The 26514-nt window shown below is 35.3% G+C and overlaps 1 protein-coding gene across 1 annotated transcript; it reads right to left on the bottom strand.

The window, feature by feature from the left end:
* Positions 1 to 3400: 3400 nt before the first annotated feature.
* Positions 3401 to 26056, bottom strand: LOC132114829 (NLR family CARD domain-containing protein 3-like). The gene is made up of 5 exons (XM_059523180.1): positions 24186 to 26056; positions 20597 to 20770; positions 17586 to 17759; positions 4032 to 4078; positions 3401 to 3927 (listed from the first exon to the last, which is right to left on the bottom strand). Exons 1-5 carry the CDS (start codon positions 26054 to 26056, stop codon positions 3401 to 3403), a joined length of 2793 nt encoding a protein of 930 aa, XP_059379163.1.
* Positions 26057 to 26514: the final 458 nt, after the last annotated feature.

Raw genomic sequence — 26514 nt, 5'->3', positions numbered from 1 at the left:
ATCTATCTATCTATCTATCTATCTATCTATCTATCTATATCAGGGATCAGCAACCTTTTCGGCATGACGTGCCATTTTTTATTTTTATGGTTAATCACTGTGCCAACACAGCCCCCCCCCCCCACACACACACCCCGATATAATTCTGTATTTAAACGGTACATACACAATTTTTTATTATACGATAAAAAAAAACGTTTTTTTAACGTTTAATCAACGTTAATGCACTGCTTTAATTGATGAACGTGCACACACAGACACAGACACACACAACACACACCACTCGCACACAGAGATCTGAGATCGTGCTGTGCAAAAAGTAGCATTCAGAGTGTTGTCACGCTACTTTTATTAATCGATACTGAATCGCTACATTATATTTCTCAACAACAAAGGGGCAAAATCGCTTCATTGTCTGCAGAGAGAGACAATTTACCCCCCCACTTTCTTTCTCTCAAAATGGCCATATTTCAGAAAATTTTTCATCACTGGATATAGCTTTAGGTCATTTAACATTTCTATGGTAAAACGTATTATTAAAAGTTGACTAATGTTAATTGATTTGCAGCTTCATCTTACCTCACTCTCTTTAACGTTAAACTGACGCTTCGCGCTCTGCTTCTGTGAACAGTAAACCCCGCCTACTTTGATCTGATTGGCCATCTCAGTCATTTTGACATTGACGAGTGCTGTTAGACCGAGGCTTTGATCTGAAGCACCTAGTATGTGCAGTGTTTGCACGTGCATCCATGCAAGTTAATTCTCACACTTTAATAGTATTTTTAGCTCCTAACAGGCTGTGTGACTATGAGAAGTTATTACATCAAACTGTACGTCATTATACAGTTTTCCTTATTGCTTGCGTGCCAGCGATTATCCCTCTGCGTGCCACTGTTGGCACGCGTGCCGTAGGTTGCCAACCCCTGATCTATATAATCCCAGCTACAGCCCTGGTTAGCATGATAGTAATTTAGTTATGTGGCAGGATTATGGGATCTAGAATATGATCATTTAGAATAGGGCATTAATATGTGTTTTTAAGGATTAATTAACAACCAATATGCTAGCAATATGCATGCTAATAAGCAAATCATTAACAGTGAGATTTGGTCCTTAAAATAAGGTGTTACTGAATATTTTATTATTCCTTTTGACTAATTACGTTTGAATGTATTTCTCATCAGACAAGACTGGCAAAGCTTTAAAGGGGTCATGAACCGTATTTTTTAATAATGTTTCCACTTTCCAATTTTGCTAATTTAGAATTAAAAGGACATTTTCTACCTTGATTTTATCCCTCTGATTTGAACGCTTTTTAGATGGGCTGTGTCTGCTGTCAGAATTCAATGGAAATGCCCATTGTTATTATTGGCTTTTCTTATGCATCTTTGCATATGAAATACATATTATATGTGGATCTCTCTCAAAAGCTTTCACTACGTTTTTTACTGTTACAGCTGGTGAGATTTACTAATCATGAAAAGTGCTGATTATGGCATTAGCTCTACTCTACTCCATCGCTTGTAAGGTTGCAGCGATGAGCACTGAAGCCATTGACAGACTGTTGAGCATAAGAATGCAGTGGTCTCATCATTACAACTCAAGTTATGCACTTTCACAAAGGTTTTCATCCTAACTAAAAGTGCAAACATGATGCAATTTTCATTTGTGCAGTGTGAATTGTGCACTGCATCAGTGATTATAAACTTGCGCTGTATGGTTGACAGCTTCAGTGATTATAAAGGGACTGTTCTTTGATCGTTTGTATATAATTTCAGATAGGCATTAGAATTAACACAGTTCCTTAAATTTTGTTGTATTACTGTCAGGTCCATATCTTACAGTAAAAGTCTGTTTGCAAAGCCTGCGCTGAAACAGCAACTCATTTACTAAAGAATCCATAGTGAAATGTACCGAACAAACAAATAATGCTCTACTTAGACATCCATGTGGTTGAAAATAAATAAACACTTTCCTAGCATAAGGATCCTTTGGAAGGCATTGATCTTCTTCTGCAGAAGCAATGTTTAGCCACACTATTATGTAATAAAGTGGCAAATTCCACAACATGGTTTTGGCAGATTTGTTCCAACATAAGCTATTTATAGACTAATGAGAAAGTTTTGAGTGCTTAAACGTACAGAATGTTTTTATAGTACAATTACTTCCTATATGGTCAACAGATTAATAGCATTTTTATTTCTCAGTTCATGACCCCTTTAAGATGCAGCTAAGGTTATTCAAAGATTTCTTCTCATTTCCCGTCATCATTTTGTCTACTGCATCCTGCTCTTCTCTGCTCTCCATATCAGATCAAAACTGATGTTTCTTGACAGAGAAAAAGATTTGATAACCAATTTAATGACTGAAACTGGATAGAAAAAAATATACTTGTATTACAAAATAAATTCTTAGAAAACACACCCAAATATCCTGTCAAGCTTTTTTTATCAAGTAAATTGATCTTATTTTAGCAATCTTTAAATATTTGTACTAAACAAGACTATTTTCTGTTTGTGTGTGTAACATACCAGTAACACCTTGGGCCCTATAATCCACCCAGCGCCACGTCGTTTAATTAGCAAATGCATTTGCGCTCATTTTTGTGCCCATGTGCATGCTGGTCTAAAAAAGAGGTGTGTTCAGGTGCATTGCTATTAAGGAGCTGAAAACAGACTGCGTCATAGGCGCAATATTTTTTATTTGTCATTTAAAGAGCGTACACGCTGCTTATTAAACATAGGGACGTATAGCAGCACACAAACATGCCCAATATAAAAAATGTAAGGATTGCAATGCATAAGATTTTTTTTGCAGGCTAATTATATATATATATATATATATATATATATAAATGTTTACATGTCATGATGGATAGTCATCACATGTATCAGAATTAGGCAATTAGAATTATCTAATTGCTCGCACACAAGCAGCTCCATTTCATCTCGGAGACACGTTCTGTCTTTGCACTTGCCAAATTCCGCCGGGTAAAGAGCAAATCCGTCATGGCACGAGTGCAACTGGGAATGGAAGATGAGACTCTGATTGGTTCATTGCAAGTTATGCCCCAAAAACACCCATAACTCATTTAGAAAATAGGGACAACACATTTAGACCATGCGCCGGGCGCTCCAACCGTTTCTCCGTCGTTAAAAAGTCAAAGGTGGATTTGGACACACCCTGAGTGCACCTGCACCGTGCGCTTTACACTTTGCGTTTAGATCGTTAAAATAGGGCCCCTTATGATTAATTTAACTGAACTGAATTATGGGGGAAAAACAATTATTTTTGCTATTAATTCCCCATTGAGAGTTGTAATCCGCCTGCAGAGATTTCTGATATGCAATGACAAGCAGCAGATAAAGTTTTGGATTAGTCATGATGCTCCTGAAGGCTTTTAAATATGAAATAGGGATATAGAGGAGTCAAAAACTGCAAATCCAGCATAGACAGGTTCAGTAAATGTGGTGTTGAATGTGTGTAAGTGTGTAAGTGTGTGTGTGCTAGAGACACTGTAGAAGGACAGTGTGCCAGCCGGCCAGTCCAGATAAACTCCAACTCTCTGTGACAGGCGTGAAGGGAGAGATACATCTGTGCTGTTATTATTGTGCCAAGCACTGAATCTATCGAGAGTACAAAAAAGACTCCATGACTTTTCATTGCGTCCAAATCTGCATTCACTCCCTCCTTTCCTGCTGATTCCTTTATATGTTACTGCTACATAAGTCCACCCGCTCCATTCAGCCTCCCAGTAACAACGCCCAGTCAGACTCTCTTTACACAAAACCTGCTCATAGTTCTCAAATCTCTCTGGATGATCAGGATATGACTGTCCCTTTTTCACATCTGTTACCTTTTTGTTTCCCTCAGTCAGAGAGAGACGATTGTGTGCTGTGTTTGGATCCAGTGTAAGATTGCATACATCTGAAGGGCAGGTTTGATGAGAGATTAGAATTATATTAAGGATAGTTGTATAGTTATGTTAAATGTACAGCATATTAGATTGTAAAATAATAATTAAGTCTTACATTTTGCCATGCTTGGTATGATCCTCAAATGTCCTCCATGATCCAAACTAAACAAGACAAATGTGCACACATCAGGGATAGTAAACATTTGATTTCTTAAAAAAAAAAGTGTCAGAGAAAGAGGACATGTTTATCTGTGGATGCTTATTTAATTCTCATGTATCTCTAATCTAACTTTATAAGTGGTCTCAGTATATAATTCTCAGCTCTTGGTATGTGTTCTGTCTTCTGGTATTAATGTTTATCTGTTTCTTTTCCTTAAACTGCCACTTGTTAAGTGACCTTGGGTTTTGGAAAAGAGTTGGAAAAAAAATATGATTATTATTATTATTACTTTTATGGCCCACACATTCTACTGAATCTCATTCTACCTAAGAATGGGTGTTTTTTTTTTGTCTTTTCATAATATCACTGAAAAAAATAAAAAAATAAAACCTCTATGGTTTTTGATAATGCCTTATAATATGGTTCTGTGTGTTAACATTTGTTGATCATGGTTTATTTTAATTAGGACATACTAGTAAAAATTTTAATTAAAAGTTGTATTCATTAACACTAGTTAATGTATTATAAACTGATAATGAACAACTATTTTATCAACTGTATTACCAAGGTTTTACCAAGAGATATTACCAAAAGTGTTACCAAGATACAGCTGTCTAGAATTTTTCATTAACCGATTTATCAAACTTATAATGTTATAAGAATGCAACTGTTTACTGAGCTTTATTTAGAATTTTAAAATACTTCATACTTTGCATTTTAAAATAAACTTCTAAATGTCAGTTCAATAGTCCCTATAACAGACAACACAAATGAATAATTCTGAAGTGAAAAAATGCAGTTGTAAATGGTGTACAAAATATACATACCTTGCACACATTAAATGTTCAACACTGTATGTTTTCTACCAAGTTATATTTAATGTCCATAATAAAAATACCATGCATATTACCAGAAAATACAACCAAATACTGCCATATATCTAGTATATTTAGTATAATGTCATGAAAGTCGAATAAAAAGTTCTAGGAAAATTAATAAATAAATGAGTAAATAAATAAATAAAATACATACATAGATTAGATGAAATATGCTAATTAGCAGACAATCAAATTTAATGACGTTGTAAAAGTTGGTATTATTGTATTCCACATAACCCAAGGAATAAAAAGACTGGTCTCAAGAAATTTTCAGGACAAGGTAGCTCTGCTCCATGCTGTCCATATACCCTAATACCACGGTAGTTTGTATCAATATGCCAAATATTGCTGATGCCAGGCACACACTACACGGCTTTCAAAGTCATCAGATTGCTGCTCTTCTCACACGGCATGACTGTCAGGGGAACCTGTTGACTGTCTAGTTGTTGTTGTGTGTTCACTACACAACGGTTCAGCGACAGGGAGTCACACATTACATAATGTATTAATAGAAATAAATCGCTGCCCTGTGTTGTTTTCTCTCATTGGATGTAGGATATTGCCAATGTAATTATCAGTCAAAACACATTTCACACTGCAGAACTCATTTCTCACTATCTCACGGGCATCTGTGATATGTCGGCGCTTCGCTCAAATTGCGTCTTTGATAACACACCCTATGCCATTGTCAGTGTTGTGCCAGTTCATACTTAAAAAGAACTAGCTCAAAGTTCAGTTCACACAGATGATAATGAACTAGTTCACGTTCATAGTTCATTTAAAAAAAAAAAGAACTAAGTTCATATATCTAAAAACGAACTAGTTCACATTCATTTGTTAAATTCTTTTTAAGATAGGCCACTATCTTACTCAATAGAACCTCTTTACCATCCATTACCAGCTGCAAATCACTGCCACTCCAAAACTAATCAAAATTATTGTACCAATAAACAAGAGACAATTATTTATACATTTCTAGCTTTGTGTATTTGATGTATTTGTCATGTCTGTGTGAGGCATACACTGAGTTTCGTTAAGTTAAGATGTGCTCTAGTTGACGTGCAATGCAAGTGAGCGCGCGGGCACCTCCGTTATATTTGTTGCGTCGGCCTATTCATTAAATACAGGCAATTGGTTGATGAAAAGTACAATTTATACAAAACGAAATTCACTTTAAAGAAAGGCTTTCTATAACAACTTCAACTTCAACGGTCAAAATCATGTCTGACCCGCTCCATGTCTCATATTGCGCATCCTATCTTACTCGTGCTGTTCACTTTTCATAAATCAACATAAATGGAAAAAAATAACATTATAATATTTTAACAAATATGAAACGCCATTTTTTAATGGCTACAACAGTATAGTATGCCTACATAGCCTACTCTCTATTTGTACAAATTTCTGCACATTAATTTAATTCTGAATTCTGCACACACAAGTTTAAAGGCATTTGTTCAAATCAAGTTCACGGATAATTGTGCGTGCATTTATTAGCCTAATCATTATGATACTAAAATCCTAACAAATAGGCTATGCTATGTACAAAAAATCAGATGAGCCCATAAAATGAACGGTTAAGCATTTTCCTCCCAGAGAAAACCATTATAAGAACGCTTAATGTGGCTTAATACAGATTAGAATGTCCCCTTATTATGTCGAAATAAGGAGATATCGATACTAGGGTACTGTGTCCACCGTGGTCTCCTTTTTGATCAGCGGAAACGATTTTTGCTTGTTTGGGATCTGACTGTCCAGCGTATTTGAAAAAGTTAAGCAAACTTTCCTGTCTTTTTGACATTTTTCCCCTGTGTGAAACGATCGAGGCTAACAGCAATCTCAACTAGTACAACAAGCACGCAAGTCATGTGTCACAAACATTGAACACTACACAAACAGTAATTTTTTTTTCATTTAGGCAATTAATTTTAGTGACACAGGAGGTGCCGGATCCAATGTCGGAGGTGACGGAACATGTTCCGGCTCAAATTAAGCCCTGGTAAAACCTGACTTTTCAAATAGCGTGAATGTGAACTGCGCGTGCTGTTCATTCTTGCCAGAGTGAGCGCCGCTCTCGTTCACGTTCATTGTATGAAAAGTGATTCGTTCAGTTCAGCGTTCGGCGAAAATATTGAACGCGTTCATGCACAACACTGGCCATTGTCACATACCTGAACAAGCACTTATTTTTCTCAGATTTCAGGCATTTGTCTGTGATTCTGACAAAACTGCTGGCAATTGAAAACTGGGAATAAAATCGTGCAGTGTGCGCCCAACATGAAATATTAGCTGACGTTCCTACAGTAGGTAGACATCCAAAACGCCGGTTCTACCGCCACGGGTACCGCCACCACGGCATCTGTAAAGTGCATTTGCAGCTTTTGACCGCTGAGTGCCACTTTAACAACAAGCTATCAAAGCACATTTCCACAAATAGACGTCAGTTTTGCCTCACTAATGTGTTACATTTGACGGCTTCAGTCACGGAAAATTAAAGAAAAACACTATAGTTAAAATATTTAAAATATTTAATATATTTAATATTCACAGATGAAAGTTTGGTACTTATGAAGTTATGTGCATTTCTTATAACGAATTAGTGCTGCAATGACGCGTCGACATCATCGATTACGTCGACTACAAAAATACGCCGACGTGCATGAAATGCGTCAACGCGTCTCACTGTTTACATCTCGCGTAATGGCATACTGGGAATGGAGAAAGTTGCATTCTATCACAAAACAGAGACCACTGTTATCAAAAGTATGGGAATACTTCAAACAGAGGCCAAATAAAATGGCCATTTGTTCCCTTTGAAAAAACGATATGGTGTACCACGGCAGCACAACTGCGATGCACGAGCACCTCAGAGGAAAACATCCTGGCACTCTCCAGTGTTACGGTTTAACTGGTTACCGTGTGATCTGGTGACCAACTTCCTGGTTCAAGTCTCTGCTGCAGATGTGATGGAATGACCGCAGCAGATTTGGCGATTCTAAAAGTACAAACTAATGTGATATTATTAAGTGTCTAATAAACGCAGACTTGCTCATTGCATGATTCTGATATTCTTGTAAAGATTACAAGTTATTGGTATGATCACCCGTAGCGGCTGAAGTAAGGATAAAATAAAAAATAAAGTAAGTCTGTGTTGGCGCGGGTTTCGAACACGCGCTAGGGGCTGTTCACATATCGCTCGGGCAGTTGCGCCCCTGGGATTTCTGCCGTTGCTAAGCAACCATGACGTGCTCTCTCCATGAAGATGCGGAAATTTCAGCAAAGGATAAATGGATTTGCAGCACTAAAAATCGCTTGCAGTAGCTCTGCTACTAAATTTATTTCAAAATTGCAATCCATATACAGCTATGATCAGCAGTTCCTTCATCTTAGCTGAGCTTTCAACGTTGTTACGGGAAAGGATGAAACTGATTGGTTAGTTCTTGTCACATGACCCGCGGTGCGGTTGCGGCATTCTGAAAAGTTGAGTTGAGGTTTTATTATAAGCGCTATCGTAAACTTATATTTACCATAGTAAAATAATATTCTTTGCCTCTTATTTTTGTATACTGTAAAAACTTCAACCACATTGGTTGAAAATGAATAAAGGTTGAAATATTATATTAGAAGTTGTACTTATATTTTTTTGTAAAGTTATCCAAAGGATTCATTAGCTAACCAAAACAAGAACATTAGATTAATTATTTATTGTAATAAAAATAATCGTTAGAGTAGGCGACTAATTGAAAAAAATAATCGTTAGATTAGTCGACAGAAAAAATAATCGTTAGTTGCAGCTCTAGAACGAATTCTAGCAGGATAAATGTCCTGCAGCTCCTCAGTGAGTCAGTGTCATGGACGAAGGACAGAGCAAGTGTAAATATATTTTCTAGTCCAGGGCTATTCAATTAGTTTCATTCGAGGGCCGCATTATCAAATCGAAAAGTTGAGGTGGGCCAGTGGGTTGGTTTGGGGGTTTATCTTATTTATTGAAACATAACAGTTTCAATAAATAAGCTAAAGTAACCCTAAAGAAGTGTGGTATTTACTTGGAAATGTGGTACCCAACAGTATGCAAATATATAAAACCATAATAAATAAAAACTTGATAATTTACAGCCGTGTACAACTATTTTCCTTGGAACAAATAAATTATTTATACAAACTTATAGCTGTTGGTGAGAAATAATAATTATTTTATTTATAATTGTTATGCTTAAATGAAAATATTCTGACAATGAGACTTGTTAACCACAGGCTCCCACTGTATAAAAAATGCCTAAACACAAGTTAAAAACTATACGCACCTTTACAAAGAAACTGACATAATTTCATAACAAGCATTAAATATATATTCCTCTACCCACCTAATAAAACTAATGCAATATAAATCACTATATTTACTATTAAACTATATAATATTATAGTATATATTTACTATATTTATTTATTACTACATAGTATTCAATATAAATATTGCACATTTCTGCCCAACCATGGTAAATTACTACAGTAAATGTGGTAAATGTTTGTAAGGGTGATTAGGGGATTTAAAGTCTTCTAATTTCGGTCATGCCACAATGTTTCTCCTGCTTTCCTCATCAGTCTTGTTGGGAATGTTGAGGCTGTTTCATCTGATTTAATACTAATTAAATCATCGAGTGATTTGTGGTTTGTAACAGAAATGTTTCTGTCGAAATGAAATGCTTCCACTGGTTGTCGCAACCAATGTTCCCTCTAATTTTTTCCAGAACTGAGCAAATTCTTTTTTTTCTGAGCGCACATTTCAGTACTGTGAGCAATTCGCAACCACACGACCTGCCGAAAATGACCACGAGCCTGCGTTAGCCATAGGGGATTTAAAGAGATGACAGCAAATGCATCAATATGTTTACAAGGTTGATATTTATTCAATAACCTTTATAATGTTTGGACTTTGGGAAGATTTTAATGATGGTGTTTTACCAGTCAGTTTAGTTGAACTTAAAGGATATTTGGTTGATAAGGTTTCAATAAGGTTTAGAGAGGTTATGACTGGTTCACTGGTTATTATGACTGATAATGATATATAAAAAATAAAAGTATCCAAGATGTTTAGTCATTTCTCAGCAGGTACAACATTTAAGTGGAACTTCATTGAAAGAAAAATGCTAATGCTGTGCTTAACAAAAATAGGCCTATTAAATTGACATGGTGTAAATTTTCCTAAATGTAGCCTATATAAACAATTGAATAACTGCAACAAACTAGTGCAACAAACTAGGTTACAAAACGTTTGAATTTCTTTGAGGATGATAGGCCTATCAGGCCTATGAAAGACACATCTCTCCAAAGAACAGCATCTGAAAAACAGGTTAACCAAAAGATTAACATAATTTCTCTTCAAAACACAAAATCATTATTACATTAAACAACTGCAAATATACTAAAACAGAATGAAACTACATGATTCAATGACTAAACATAATTATGTCAAAATGTTGTTGCAGTAATCAAGATCACTTTGATCTATATTGTAGGCCTAATAGGTCTAATTGAAAATATTGGAAATAAATTTCTACCTCAAATCTTCTCTCGCCTGTCTTTGTCCCCTTTCCAGTGGTTGTAGACCTTGTCAAGGTCTATAGGACCCTCTTTTTGCCTTAATTTAATTCTCATCAGTTGGTCCAAATGGAAAACTTCAAGGCGGTTGCGCGATTTTGTCTTAATGGCATTCATTAGGCTGAAACCGCGTTCACAGTCGGCGCTGGATGCTTGGAATGTGCCACAAATGTCAAGAAGTTGTGCCAGATCTGGAAAATGCTCACTTTTCAGCGACCAGGTTACAATCTCAGAAAATGATCTGAGCAGTCCGATTTTCCTTTTTTCATTAACCATGAACTTGAATTCGTTGTATTGTTGACAAATGCGCCCCGGGACCGAATCGTCTGCTTCATGCATAAGCGCTTCAAACTTCTTCGCCAGACTGGTCACGTCATTCAGCCCATGATCAAATTCACCAACTGCATGATCCAACGTGTCCGGCTCAAACGCAGCCCACTCTTTGAGCTCATTTTCAGGGAAGCGGGCATCCAAGTGCTCACAAACTTTATGGACAAACAGAAGAATGTCCCGTGTGTTCACTGCACTCTCACTTTCCAAAACTGCGAGCGCTCGTTTGCCCCAGTGAACTCGCTCTCCTAAATATTGCGCTCGTAGTTTCTGTATTTTCGCTCTGGCAATGCAGTGCCCATCCATGACCGTAAGATTACTGCGCTGTAAGCAGGTGCACAGCTGAGCGAGTTCCTCAAGCACTTCTGCTAGCACAGTGATAGCAAATTTGTACTTGGTGTCGGTTAGTTTTCTATGACAGTATTTCGCAATGGGGTCAGAGTCAGCATCTTTTGCACAGTATTCGGTCAACGCGCTGAAATTTCGCAAAAAAGCGTGCACAGCTTGGTAGCGTGACAGCCAACGCACTTCATTCAACGGTCTAAAAGACAGCGAATCCACTTCTAAAACCTCTGCCATCTCTGTGAATTTGGCTTTCTTCACAGATGATCTGCAAAACATGGAGTATACTGTCCGGAGTAGCGTTTCTACCTCTTTCATTATAGGGACATCTTTCCATGCGTCATCGATTCCTAAGTCCTCCCTATGGGCCACGCAGTGTTGTTCAGTCAGGTGCGGTACCTGACGCTTCAGTAAAGCAGCCACTCCTTTATGTCTGCCTAACATGACAGAAGCACCATCTGAAGTAAACATGACCATTTTGTTCATGTCTAGCGCATGGTCTGCGTAGAACTTGGTAATGGCATCAAGGATGTTTTCTGCAGTGCATCCTGAAAGCTGAATGATTCCAGCAAAAACGGTCTTGTAACTGAAATCAGTTTGCTCCCGAAACTTAATGTAAAGGACAAGCATCTTATGCACTGAGATATCGGTACTTTCATCCACAATTAGTGTGTGGACACGAGCATTTCTTATGCTGCTTATCATCTCAGTCTGCACAACTGAATTGATGCATTCCACAAATTCAAAAGCATAATTTTTGCTTCTCCAACTCTGAGGTAGGTCGACGTATTTTGCCATATGATCGTGTATATCCTGAACTGATAACATGGACATGTTGGTGTTAATTGCTAGCATCACATTGTCGATCAATATTTTTATTTGTTCAGGGTCGGATCGTGCTCTCTGAATTCTTCTCTCTCGGGATTCATTAGTTTCGGTGAGAATTTTATCGATAGAGTTCCCATGTCTAAGTCTTAATGTTTTCAATGCGTCTACATGGACTTTCTGTGTCAGATGACGCTTTAGGTAATCAAGCTTCCACTCGGACCAATGTTTCCCCCGAGCGAACTCTCCTTTCACTTTTGCCTCCGAGCAGAATTTGCAGATCACGCCACTCCTTTCTTCATATGTAAATATGTCTGACAGTTTTATCCTACCTGGACCATCTTTTGTGTCAGTTTGGACTATTTCATCTAGCCACTCATGTTTAAACGTTAGGCAGACCTTTTTCTGGGGCACCTGATCTGCCTTTCTCTTCGCCATGGTAGCCTACTGTATAACTGCTGCGGGGCGCCCGCCAAGAGTAACCTAGGATACTTGTATGTAAACATTCTAACGTAGGCTACATCCGGCTTGGTTGTCACATCTCAGTATTTTAAATGTTTATTACCTAGCCTGCATCGCCTTTGATGCTCAGATGTTTAACCCTTGAAAAAAAAATTGTGCGGTCTGAAAAATGTGCGCGGTCTGAAAAATCTATTGCGCGGCTACTTCAACTGGCCTGCGCGGCCGCGCACGCGCGCAGCTTAGAGGGAACATTGGTCGCAACGCTGTTTAATATTAGTGTGTCCGGGACCGGGAGTAAACGCAACTCCGCGCTGGGCCGTGTTTAAACAACTAGTGAAACAACTGAAAACATCGCTATTTGTTGTAACTGTACTGAACGAGAAACCGCTTCAGATGATTCAGTTACGGAGCGGTCCGAATGAATCCGAATAGTTTTAGACCGTTATGCAAGCGCGTTTAGAAAGAATCGAACCAAAAGAATGATTCATTCACGAAGGATTGGTAGCCTATCGCTGGTTCAGTCGACATAAATTCGGGACACATATAATAACTGCTGAAATATTCACACGTAAAACGTTTCTCAGGTCAATCGGAGCGAAAAGAGGAGGAGGGAGGTTGGTGCCGTCGGGCCGCATGGAGATGATTGGCGGGCCGCATGTGGCCCGCGGGCCGCCAATTGAATAGCCCTGTTCTAGTCTATATTTCCATCTCACTATATTGCTGGTTTAGGTTTTTTTTTCTTATATAACTTATTTGTAAATAGAGCAGTCACTGTCTGTGTCTACACCGGACACGAGAATTGTCATCCGTGCCCCACTGCGCTAAAAGTGTGTCTAAACTTGATGACATCACACTACAGTGTCAAATCATCTGAACGCAGTGTCAGTACATTTCATCATAAATAGAACGAGCATCAGTTCACCAGTTTATCCATCACTGGATTCTGTTGTCTTTTGTTGGATCGCTCCACTCGTAGTCCGGCGTGTGCGTTTTTTAATGGGTTATGTTACAGCCCTTCTTGTTTTTAATGATTTTATTAAATATCTGTATTGACTGCATGGTCATATCATCATATTATTTACTGCCATGCAACCTACAAAAGTAAGGATTGACGAGTCGAGCAACGAGCATTGCTGCAGGTTGCTTTTGGCAGATATGCTGTTCTTGTACTGCCGCAGTCATCTTCATTTCGTCTGGTGAAACATCTCTCTCAATCGGCAGCAGAGACTGTGAGCAGCAACAACTTCCCCTCTGCGCTCAGAGCATCAGCTCCGCGCTCACTGATACCAGAAACACCTCTCCACCTTCACTCCGTGGATAAAGTATTTCAGTATGAAATGTTATGTTCATAACGTAGCCTATAAAATAAATTATAATAAAAAAAAATAAAAATAACTGGAGAGTTTCAAAGTGGCTTAGGCTATTGTGTGTCAACTTTTTTCCCTATCACATGCCAAACTAATAACATTGTAAGCATTAAATCTTTAATTGATGCTTTCTGCTGTGCACATTTTGTTTGTGATGAAAATAACAGTACATTTTTGTCAGTTATTTTATCTAAAAAGACCGATGAATTCTTCAAGATTTCAAAATTAGATAGCCTACTGATAATGTGGTAGGACTGTAAGATTACATGTGTTTGAATGCATTACTGCTAAAGCGATTGCGTGTGAATGTGCTGTATCTGTTTAAATCATGCTTTAACCCAAAAATAATCAGTAAAAGAAACTCCTAGCCTGTAAGACTATTGGAGTCATTATAACCTGATCAAGCTATATAGCTAAATATGTTTAACATGAATTCTTGCTGAATATGAAGTTAATATTATGGGCTGTTGGCATGAATTGTACTTGTGATAGAGCGTGCTTGGAGCGAGTGAAAACCACGACACTCAGACTCATAAAAATATACTCTCCTCGTCAAGAGTTACAGTCAAAATTACAAATTCAAGTTAATCCATAAAATCGATTTATCATCCAGCCCTACTTGCTTTCATATAATTTAATAAAACAAAATTGCAGCTGCATTTAAATGCAGGTGTTTAAAATATGTGCAAGATTTGCATTGCGCGTGTGAATGCTGGATGTGCAGCATTTATTCTTATTTGTTTTATCTTCATTACAAATCTTGTTTGGTTTTATTTTGGATAATTGCATGTAAAAAATAATTTTTAAATCCAAGTGTTTGTGAAAAAATTATTAATGCGCATTAATGACAGGGAGGCACCGTCTCATCACTTAAATTTTTTCCTGATAATAAATTTACTTAAAATTGAGTGTCTCACATACATGAAAAATATATCTACAGAAAGCTTGAAATGTATTTTAAATGAAAACGAAAGCATTGTGTAATCTGTGAATGTTGCATTTCTCTCGTCAAAGAGAGCCAGAACTATGAATTTCAACTTGCAGCCGACAAGAAAACATTTGTTTATTAATAAATAATTAAAATGTCTCAATTTTCACAATTATTAGGCTACTTCTGCATGTGCTTTGTGGCAAACTTAATGCATGTGCTTGAGCGTGGAATATATTAAGACTTGATTAGGCTATGTAAATTTTATATAAACCTCTGATTAGTTGAATATAACAAATGAACGACTAGAACTAGAAAAATCTTACGTGGGCGCAGACCATTTTTTAGTGTATAACCAAAACAACTAAGTCCTAACTAAACCTGCTAAGCAAGTTTGATACACTCATAAGATACTGCGCATATGAAATAGCAAGAGATTCACACTTTTATCTCGACCCCCACAAGCCATACATAACTACCCCCAAAAAACACAACCCCCTCCAGCTGAACTGAACTCGGTCTATTTTTTGGCTGAGAGGAACGATGTGTTTTCATGTTACTGGGCTGAAACATGCCTGCACTCAGCAGCACTACTCTGTATTCATTATTTTCTCGCAGCCCATATTATTATTTTCACAAGACCATAATGATAATAACAAATTCTAAATTGATAAACAGTCATTATTTGATGAAAATCATTTTTATTTTTTTGATCGTAGATGTTTGCGGAGCGTTCTAAGACCAAGGGGAATCCTCTGCGAGAGAGAGAGAGAGAGAGAGAGAGAGAGAGAAAACCTAGTCTAGGGCTATTCTTAAACTTGGAGCTAATTATATTGAAGTACAAATCCAAACACCAGAAACGTTATGCATTTTATGAATAATGAAATGTTATGAAAAGTATTTTATTTATTCACATGTATGGTTGAAATTATATTTTAGTTCACAACTTTAAGTTCCATCGTTTAAAAAAATTCTTTATTGCCTAACGTTTCATAGACATTTGTAATTTCACAGTATTTTCCCCTCCTAAATCACTAATCTTTAAAGTCACAATTCTATAATGGTCAAAATTACTCAGGCTGATCGTATTTTTTAATGACATTATTTTATTATTTATTTATTTTTGAATAATTGTAGCCTACATAAATAGGTGAAGCAAAACAAATATTTGGATCGTCTTTTATTTTTTCCTTTATTTTTTGAATTTAAATACTATTAAATGAACTTGTGTTAACAATATAATTAGAACTAACAATATAATTAGATTTTTTTAAATAAACAATTCCTGTATAAAATGAGACAGCAACCTTTATATCAAACATTTTTAAATCGTCCACATCTGAGCAATGCGAGAGGCAGATCTGCACCAGAGCACGCCAAGTGAATGTGATGTGCAAAGTCATTTTCAGATGCAATGAAAAAAAAAAAAGGCCCATGCAGACTCTGTTCTGAAGTATATAATAATTATAATTACTCTTAACACACAGTAACAAATTTTAACAGATTAATCACCTTAATTTTCTGTGTGTTTTCTTTCTTTTTTTTTTTTAAACATGCTAAAAAATAAATTAAGTTTGTGAGAGGAAAAAATATATAAGTCATGTATAGGTTGCATTTTAACAGATTAATCGCCTATTTTCGTTTGCTGAATGTTTTTTTTTTTAATTTTTGATGTTATATAATTCATGTATAAGTTGCATTTTATTACATTTAGAAATAATAACGGCTGGCCTAATAATGTTATAATGTACCAACAGGATATTTTTAGTTTCCTTCACTTTACAACAAATCCTTTAAATTTAACAAATATATCATAACAAAACAAGAATTACAATTATATAATTCTAATGGAAAAATATAATTGCAGTATATAATAATATAGGCTTAGCTATAAACAAACAAATAATAATAATAATTTAAAGCTAAGCATAAGGTAAGGTTGGGCTCTCTCATTCTCTCACTCGGGAGAAATCCAAACGTTTCCATATTTGTGATATTGCCCATTTGAAGCTTCGCTATTATTCATGAGGTAAAATAGGCTTTGTAGTTCACGCGTGTTTCAGTATTGATGGAAAAAAAATCATAATTAACAATATGTCAAAGTGGACCGCTGCTCGCACCGAATGGCTCGGTGAACGACTGCTGTTTCCAGTGAATATGTACGCGAGGCACTAGCGTGATCAAACATCTGAAACAGAAAATACTAAATTTTTGGTCACACATAATAGTATGTGTTTTTGGCATAATTCAAAAATACAAAGTGTTAGTAGTTTGAAAAAAATCAAGAATAATAAAAGAGTTAATAATAATTATTGCTAAATGCTGGACTGTCCTCATTTCGCTCTGCATATGAAACCTGAAGATGTTTATTTTAAACCAAGAGTGAACCGAAATGAAAACATTTAGCTTTGTATCCGTATATATATATAGGCCTTATATTTATTTAGTGTTTAATAACAATAGCATGCATATGATCCTTTGTGTAAAGGTCTTCTTTAAATTTTTGATGAGTAGACTGTAGCCTAAGACTATCCATTTAGATTGTTCACCTACTGTATATTCTGCCTATTTGAGAAATTCAATGATGTCTAACAAAGAAACAATGTTGTGTCTAAAAGTTTTTGAAAACCAGTGGTTTTCATGTTCTGAAGATGACGAAAATATGATGAAAGCTATCTTTAGGAGTTTATCTTTAGAGTTATCAAAAGGAGGAAGAGGAAGAATAAAGCGATACTTTACTAATGGCAATACCAAACAGAATGAGAGTACTTCAACATACTTGATTATCTCCAGTCTACTGGTGGGGTTCTTAAGTCTCTCAGATAGTAGCTTCACTCCTGAATCTCCTGGGTGATTGTAGCTCAGATCCAGCTCTCTCAGGTGTGAGGAATTTGAACTCAGAGCTGAAGCAAGATAACGGCAGCCTTCCTCTGTCACCATACAGCCTGATAATCTACAGGTGAAGTAATTAGATTTTAAATTTGTACCATTGAATTGCAAATGTGGTTCATAAAAAAACCTTTACCATCATCTGTTAAAATCAGGGTTTATATAGACATCACTGAATCAACATCCAAGGCTTTTTGATCGCAATAGTTTTTAAGCAACTTTTTTTTCCCAAGGCCTGACATAGCTTGGAACCATTGCTCACACTGTTTAAAAGTAAAAGAATATGCTGTTACCTCAACATATTATATTACACGCAATGCCACCTACAGAATTTGAAGAAAGTTTATTATGAATAAATGTTAAAAGAATATGTAAGAACATATAATAAAAGGTCTATAAAGAAACCTATTAATCTCTCCGCCACATAATTTTTTTTCTCTCAAATATTTGTATATTGTTATTATTAGTATTATAAATTTTTATTTTCGTATTATGTATTTGCTTTCCTTTCCTTTCATTTATATATCTTTACCTAATTAACATCCTGAATATGACTTAAAGTTTTGTAAATACTGTAAATGAATGATCATATTAATAAAGTTTTGACTTGTATTTCTGTAGCCTATGTTACGATAAATAAGTATCTGTTTTCATTTACAAATATATCGATAACAGCATTATTGACATCATTCGAATGAAGTTTGAATAATGTGTTATTATTAATAGGCTATGTTAAAAGAATAGTCTATAGCTTCACAAATACTGTCTGCAGTCATGTCCTTATCTCATATATAAAACACCAATGTAGCCTTCTTGACAAGTTTGGATGAGTAAGAGCAAAACAAACAAGATTTTCAGGGCCCTGTAGTTGGCAAAAGGTTGAATTTAACATAATATCTCATTCTGTTTGGGCTGATTGATAGACTACAATTATAAATACTATTGTGTCTTATTGCAAAATGAATCCCAAAGTCAAAACTTTATTGGCATACTTGTCATGCAATTACAGCTGCAAAATATATGACAGCGTATTAAAAATACAAACTTAATTATACAGAATGTTACCTAGGTAAAGAGATACATGAATGTAAAGGGGAAATAAGCATAAAAATAAAATAAAAAATACAGGCCTAACCCAGTTATATAATAAAATAAAATTCTTATATTAGTTTTACAGTATAATAAATAAATACATAAAAAAACTTTCAGTGAATGGGTTTAAAAGACTGGGATGGGATGGATAAAAATGTTTTTTTTTCTCAAAAGCCTATAATATTTTATATTCTTACATATTATTTTATAATTGATTCATAATAACTTATTTCGAATGCTTGAGATCTGGTGCAATATAATAGGCCTAATATTAGCCTACATATAGGTTAATAATTTCTTAAATTCCACAGTTTTCATTATTCTTAATCTTAATAAAATATTAATTTAATATCCATTTCTAATTATCACAGGTTTTTATGACTTTGACTATATGACTATTTCTCGAGCACTTAAGTGAATTTTACTGGGAGCTTACTTTAAGTAGTGTTTAATTTCATTTGCATAGTTTCAAAACAGAACAAGCTAACCTAACATAGTATACTGACATATATTTAAAATCATCAAGTGGAAAATGTATTAGCCTAATTGCTGGGCAATTACACAATTTACAAAACAAAGTAGCCTACAAAAAATATTAATAAAAAAAACATTAATTAGGTAAGAGAAAAATGAATTTAGAGGGGAAAACAAAGCATATAGCCAAAGTAACAATAGATATAAAGAAGCCTAATGATAAATAAATAAATACATGTTTTTTAATAGATTTAAAAGATTATGGGTTGGGATGGATAAAATATTTTCATGTTTTTTTTGTTACATATTATTTTAACATTTCTTCAGAATAAAATAGGCCTACTTCATTTGAATGCCATCTTGGCAAAAATATTTTACATTTCAATTTTAAAATTCAAAATGTAATAAAACATTTTTTCATAAAAAATATAATACATTATTTTAAAATATTAATATAATATGAAAAATATCGAACATGTCCCCTCCTAGTCATCATATCAAATGTCGGGCTGCGACAGAACATTAAACAGATCTCTCAAGATCTCAGCATTTTCACTTATTACTAACCAGTTTGACATTTCATAGAAAAGTTCTTGTTGTTGAGAATAAACAGAGGTTCAGATGTAACTGTTTTATTGAAAATAGGAAAGTTTGATTTCACCATGATAAAGATAAGTATTTACTTTGGCTGGGATCTTGCCAAATTATTTCTTAAACGTTAGTTTTTCTCTTGCTGCTTTAACTGTGATTCTGAAGCACATTCCATAAAGCAACAAATGCAAGAGAAATATACAATACAATACTGTGTCAAAGCAGCTTTACGGAGTCAAACTGGAAAATAGGTAGTTTCATTTCAGCTTATCTCCTAGGATCTGTTTGAGTTATATGGGAATTTGAATGAAAACGCATGAGCTCACGCAGTATGTGTTAATCCGGCAATAGATTGCAAGTCACTTGATTCACACAGGGAAAAAAACAACAAAAAAAATCAACAAAACATTCAGGGAACTTACACTCTGATGAAAGGGTATATATAGGCCATTGCTAAATAAACATTTGAGAATACATCGCTTATCTTACCGTAGAAAATTTATCTGTGTGGTGCCAACCTGCACAATTAATAATATGTTTAATCCATGTTTAATCCACATATTGTGTAAAATATATATATATATATATATATATATATATATATATATACACAAATAACATTAACAAGAGCCTTAATCCACTAAATGTTGGGAAACTGATGACTAAATTACCTTTAAATTAATTTTAAAAAGAATCCTGAACATTAAACCCACTATACTCCATACAGACTTTACCCTCACTCACCTCAGTATCTCCAGTCTGCAGTCTGGACTCTTGAGCCCTTCAGAGAGCAGCTTCACTCCTGAATCTTGCAGGTCATTGTTACTCAGGTCCAGCTCTCTCAAGGGTGAGTCTGATGTTTGGAGAGCTGAGACCACAATTTTATACCAGTACTCAGTGAGATTACAACCAGCCAAACTGTGAATGAGTTAAACAAAACAAACAAAAAAATAAAAAAGTGTTAAGTAAGCTTTACAACACCAGTACCCAAAGTCACTCATGCAAATGGAAAGAGTGTTTATTTATTATTATTATTATTATTATTATGTTACTATTAATTGTGCTTCTTAACTCATAAGTGTTCTTAATGTTTAACCTCTTAACCTGCACCCAGACGTGGGCGCACTGAACCCTTGTTTGCACGTGTCAATATTTACGAATAGATTAAATGAAACTGGACAAATTTAATCTTGACAAACTATATATCATTATAAAGATCAAGCATCGAAGACAGATCGCTGTTTTTCAATGGAAAGCTTTTAAAGAATGTATTTCCTAAATCTGTGTAATCAGTACACATTGAAACAAGACAAATAAAAACGCAGTCTATACCAGAGTCGTTGTAATAATGAGTCATAAGCACATCCACAGCTGTAAATCCACATTTAGTTAGAAAGGTAAGTGTCCACTAAACAAAGTCTCATGGAGCATGTTTAGATCAATGAAGCAATAATGTTGTAATATGCATGATAATTCTTTCGTTTACATTTCAGTTATTCAGGGACAGTATTGTTATGTTTGTTATGGAATAACTCATGCTCAGAACTCTTGGTAGTAAAAAAAACGGCATGGTTTTGTAGTGTACAATGTAACAAACAGAATGAGATGATCCACAAAAAAAAGTGAAAGAAGATTGTTTATTTGAATTCTGGCGGACAGAGTACACAGCTTCATTACTTAAGTAAAAGTACAGATACCCCTTGTTAAATTTTACTCAAGTACATGTAAAAGTACTACAGTCAGATGTCTACTTAAGTAAAAAAGTACTGAAGTACTTTTTTTAACCCTTGTGCGTTGTTGGGGACGTATTCACCCACTAGGGGGTAAAGTTGAGTCTTATTTTGGCCACAACTTTCTCTGTGTTTGAGCTAATGGAATGATTTTTGGTGACAAATCTTATTTTGACCCATATTTTGGGAAAATGCTTTGAAATTTTTCAAAAACTCAACGGTACACTGTGGGCAAATTCACTACCCTTTCGGGATGTTCGTGGCTGAAAACATCCACTAAATTAAACTACTGTAAAAATGTATCAGATAAATATTTTTATCAAATGTTTTTGCATAAATCTATTAATCAACCTCAGTCCTGATCAAAACTACCAATTTTTTTTACAAAAAATTCCAAGATTTTAACTTTTTAATTACCAAGTTCATAAATGATGTCACCGATTTGGGAAAAAAAACACACAAAATTACATATTTTCAATACAAAAAGTGATTGTGGACTGGATTTTTTTTTTACCTTTTATCACAGTCTTGGGCATGTCAAAGATTAGTAACAAGATTGGCTTTGATGCATTGTTAGTTTTTGTGCGGCATTAGATTTAAATTTTTTCCCCCTAATTTGTTGTTTGTGGCTGTTTTTGTCCCATTGACATCCATTATAATGACTTTTTTTTTTTTGATTGCAAAGCCATGACACCATATAATCATGCATTCTTGATTGTTTGTGGTTTTCACTTTTGGGAAGAGGTAAAAAATGTATTTTTACAGTTGATCACTAGGTGGGACCATTAACCCTTTAAATAGGCCTGTGCAAAAAAAGGCTTGGTTTCTGGCTTGTATATGGAGTTATATGGAGTATAACAGCAAATTATAGTGTTTGTGTGTGTGTGAGATTCTTGATTGTTGGTGGTTTTCCCTGTTGGGAAGAGGTAACATTTGTTATTTTTTACAGTTGATCACTAGGTGGGACCATTAACCCTTTAGAACCCTAACGTCCTACATGGAGTTACAATTATTGTAATCAAGGGCGTAGATTTGGTTTGAACATTGGGGGGGTTGAACGTTGTATGCTGCCCGTTTTTTTCTTCAAAAAAAATGTTTTTTATGTGTATTGTTATTGGATAATTTATTTCTTCCTATCTATCTATCTGGCAACATGCTTTAACTGATTACAAATTCAACAAATATGAAAGAGACAACATTTAGACATTTATTTTAAGATTTTTACACTCCACCTTAATGCCTTTTAATTTTTTTTCTAAAGGGAAACACATCTTTAAAACATTAAAACATAAAACATGTTAAGAGATTATACACCTCATAACTTTATGAAATTTGTGTATAATCATCATTCATAAAATTCTAACATAGTAGAGATTATCAAAAGAAAGAAATTAAGTATTGAAACCGCCAGTAGGCGGCAGTGTTTCACTGTTTTAATGAGTTAGCCACTTAAATCGTTAATTCATTCAATTCGTTCAAAAGTCAGATTAATTTAGTAAGAAAACAAACACTGATGTGAATACTTTTGTCGTTGATAATTACAGACACTATTGAAAAATATACTAGCAAAACAGACAGCTGCTTTGGTAAATTGTTATACTGATAGTTATAGCTAAATACATTGCAATGGATTAGCTAGCTAAAATATATGTGGTGTGTACTAACTATTACACAATATTCTCATACCTCATTCTCAGTACATGCTTTATTTTTTTAAAAAATTTTTGCATCCCTCTCTGACCAGCAGTTAAATATAGTCCGCTGTGCAGCGTTTCTCTTCATTTTTGGCGTTAACATTAACCGTGTGCTCTCCCATTCAAACACCATTCGCTTGTTTTGGTGAAAGTGCGACTCATTGGTTGGGCGTTACCAATCGGTTCAATGGAGGGGGAGTATTTTTTGTCTGATTTATTATGACATACTCATATTTCATTAGGAACAAAATTATTTTTACAAAATAAATGAATTCTATTTTTTCATATTATATTTTTCATTTGATCTACTGTGATTTTCATGTTGAAATATTGGGGGGGTTGTAACTGATGTATTTGAATATTGGGGGGTTACCTCCCCCCCATCCCCCCCATAAACTACGCCCCTGATTGTAATGTCTGTTTGCCGAGGAAGAAGGGCCTCCCCTGCTGACTCTGGTTCCTCCCAAAGTTTTCTCTCTCTCTACACTAAGATCATAGGGAGCACTCCTTACTTCTAGAGGATACACAGTTCCCAATTTGGGAGGTCCCACATGTTTATTTTACATGTACAGTGTGAGTAGTCAAGTCACAGTTTGAAGTTTGGAACATGTAGTTTGAGTACATAAATTTGGCTTTAGCCTAGATTAAATGATAACATTTTGGTTTAGCCATGATTAGTCTGTAAGTATTTTTAAATAACACCTTGAGAGTCTGCCATATACAGTTGTATAAAAATGTATAAAATGTATAAAAACAGCTGAAATTTGTAACAAATATAATAAAATACAAATAAAATATAATAATAATGTCATATAAATGCATTTCTGATGAACAGGCCTGGAAACACTTTTAAACAATTTACATAATTTAAGTTAGTTTTGTAAAATAATGGGTCAACATAATACTCACAGAGCTTTTCTGCAGTTGACCACAGCTGGTATAAGTCTTCTTCTACCCTCCTCTGTTGTGTTGTATTTCTTTAAGTCCAGCACATCCAGCACCTCTTCTGATATCTGAAGCATGTAGGCTATTGCTGAGCAGTGAGCAGCAGAAAGTTTATTCACCAAGTGTTTCTCTGAATTCAGAAACTCCTGAATCTCTCTGAATAGAGTCATATCATTCACTTCAAGCAGACAGAGGAACAGATTGATGGATCTGTCAGCTGAGATATTTCTGTCATTTATGAGTTTGTTTTTGATGTACTGTGTGGTTTTCCTGATGGTCTCTGAGCTGTTCTCTGTGCGTGTCAATAGATCTTGTAAGAGTATCTGACAGGATTCCAGTGAGATGCCCAGCAGAAATCGCAGAAAAAGATCCATGCCTCCACTCCTGCTCATTAGAGCTTTTTTGACTACTCTTTTATGCAGATCATACAGAGAATCAAATAGTGTTTCTGTAGCGTTACTTGTATAGACATAAAACACATAGAAAGCAGCCAGAAACTCCTGAAAGCTCAGATGTACAAAGCAGTAGACTTTCCTCTGATGAATGACAGATTCTTCCTTAAAGATCTCAGTGCAAATCCCAGAATACACTGAGGCCTCTGGGACATCTATGCCACACTCTCTGAGGTCCTCCTCATAGAACATGACATTACCATTCATTAGCTGTTTGAAAGCTAGTTCAGCAAGTTTCACAATCACTTCTCTGTTAGACTGCAGGATTTTTTTTATATCTCTCTCTTCATACTTATGATTCCTTGTGTTGATCTGAATCAGCAGGAAGTGGATGTACATTTCAGTCAGAGTTTTAGGGATTTCTCCTCTGTGATCTTGTTTGAGGATGTTTTGAAGCACAGTGGCTGAGATCCAACAGAAGACTGGTATGTGGCACATGATATGGAGGCTTCTTGCTCCTCTAATGTGTGAGATGATTCTGCTAGCTTGATGCTGATCACTGATTCTCTTCCTGAAATATTCCTCCTTCTGAGGGTCAGTGAATCCCTGAATTTCTGTCAAACGCTTGATGAATTTACAGGGGATCTGATTAGCTGCTGCTGGTCTGGAGGTTATCCAGATGAGAGCAGAGGGAAGCAGCTCTCCTGTGATGAGGTTTGTCATCAACACACCAATTGATGAAGCCTCAGTCACATCAGAAACTTTCTGACTGTCTAAAAACATTAGGGTAATTCTGCTTTCATCCAGACCATCAAAGATGAACACAACTTTACACTCCTCATAAATCTTTGAGTCCAGATCTTGAAGCTCAGGATGAAAGTCAACCAGAAGTCTGTGAAGACTGTACTGCTCATTTTTAATCAAGTTCAGCTCTCGGAATGAAAACACAAACATGAAATCTACATCCTGATTGGCTTTTCCCTCAGCCCAATCCAGAATGAACTTTTGCACAGAGACCGTTTTCCCAATTCCAGCAATCCCTTTAGTAAGAACGGTCTTTATTTCTTCTTTACTCATTCTTTTATTTGTTTTATATCTTGGTTCAGGTGAAAGATCAAAGATAGCATTGCAGTTGATTGGAGTGTCTTGTAAGTGTTGCGTTCTGGGTGTTTTCTCCATATATGAAACCTCATGTTCTTCATTCACCCATTCATTATCTCCCTCTATGATGTAGAGCTGTGTGTAAATCCTGTGCAGGAAGATTTGATTCTCTTGTAGTTTGCTTCCCTCAAATACGCACTCATAAGTTTTCTTCATGTTGGTTTTGTGTGTCTCTTTGACTTTCTGCAGAGCATTATCCAGTGATTTGTGTGAATCCTGTTGCAGGTCTCCAGTCTGACCATCTCTTTCTGCATTGCTGGAATGAGGAGAAAAGTGCCACATAGTAAGTGCACTTATTTGTAGTGACATCACATTAAAGTTTCAGTTTAATTCATTACCTTTTAGATAAAACATGCAATTAGCTGTTATCACAATAATTTTACTAACTGAACTTTATCTGTCTTTTTCTGATGTAAATAATGGAGTTCCTCACCATCACAAATTTGGTTCCTTACATACTGTACTGATGCACAGCAGGCATTCAAGGAACATAATATATACTTCGTGTAATGACATTTTAACATCTCAAAATGAATGAGACAAAAAAAAAGATGTTATATATAATGCAAATATATAAACATAATACAAATTGTAGTGGTCCTCTGATTTAAAAAAAAATGGAGAGGAAACCTTACTGTAACTTCTGTGATGAATTGATGTCTAGATTAAATAATAATAAAAATAATAAACTAATTTTGACCACACTTTTTTGTTTAATGTTAATTCATATATAATATATA

The sequence above is a fragment of the Carassius carassius genome, chromosome 34 (assembly GCF_963082965.1).
Source record: "Carassius carassius chromosome 34, fCarCar2.1, whole genome shotgun sequence".
In the NCBI taxonomy this organism is placed as follows: domain Eukaryota; kingdom Metazoa; phylum Chordata; class Actinopteri; order Cypriniformes; family Cyprinidae; genus Carassius; species Carassius carassius.
Note: the sequence above shows the minus strand (reverse complement) of the source record. Positions and strands in the feature narration are given on the sequence as shown.

Bases quoted from the DNA above. Each gene is read 5' to 3' on its own strand.
- LOC132114829 (XM_059523180.1), bottom strand. From the start codon at position 26,056: ATGTGGCACTTTTCTCCTCATTCCAGCAATGCAGAAAGAGATGGTCAG. The intron at 20,771-24,185 runs GTGAGTATTATG...ACTCATTCACAG, and splicing joins GTCAACTGCAGAAAAGCTCT to TTTGGCTGGTTGTAATCTCA. The intron at 3,928-4,031 runs GTAAGACTTAAT...CCTGCCCTTCAG, and splicing joins CATACCAAGCATGGCAAAAT to ATGTATGCAATCTTACACTG.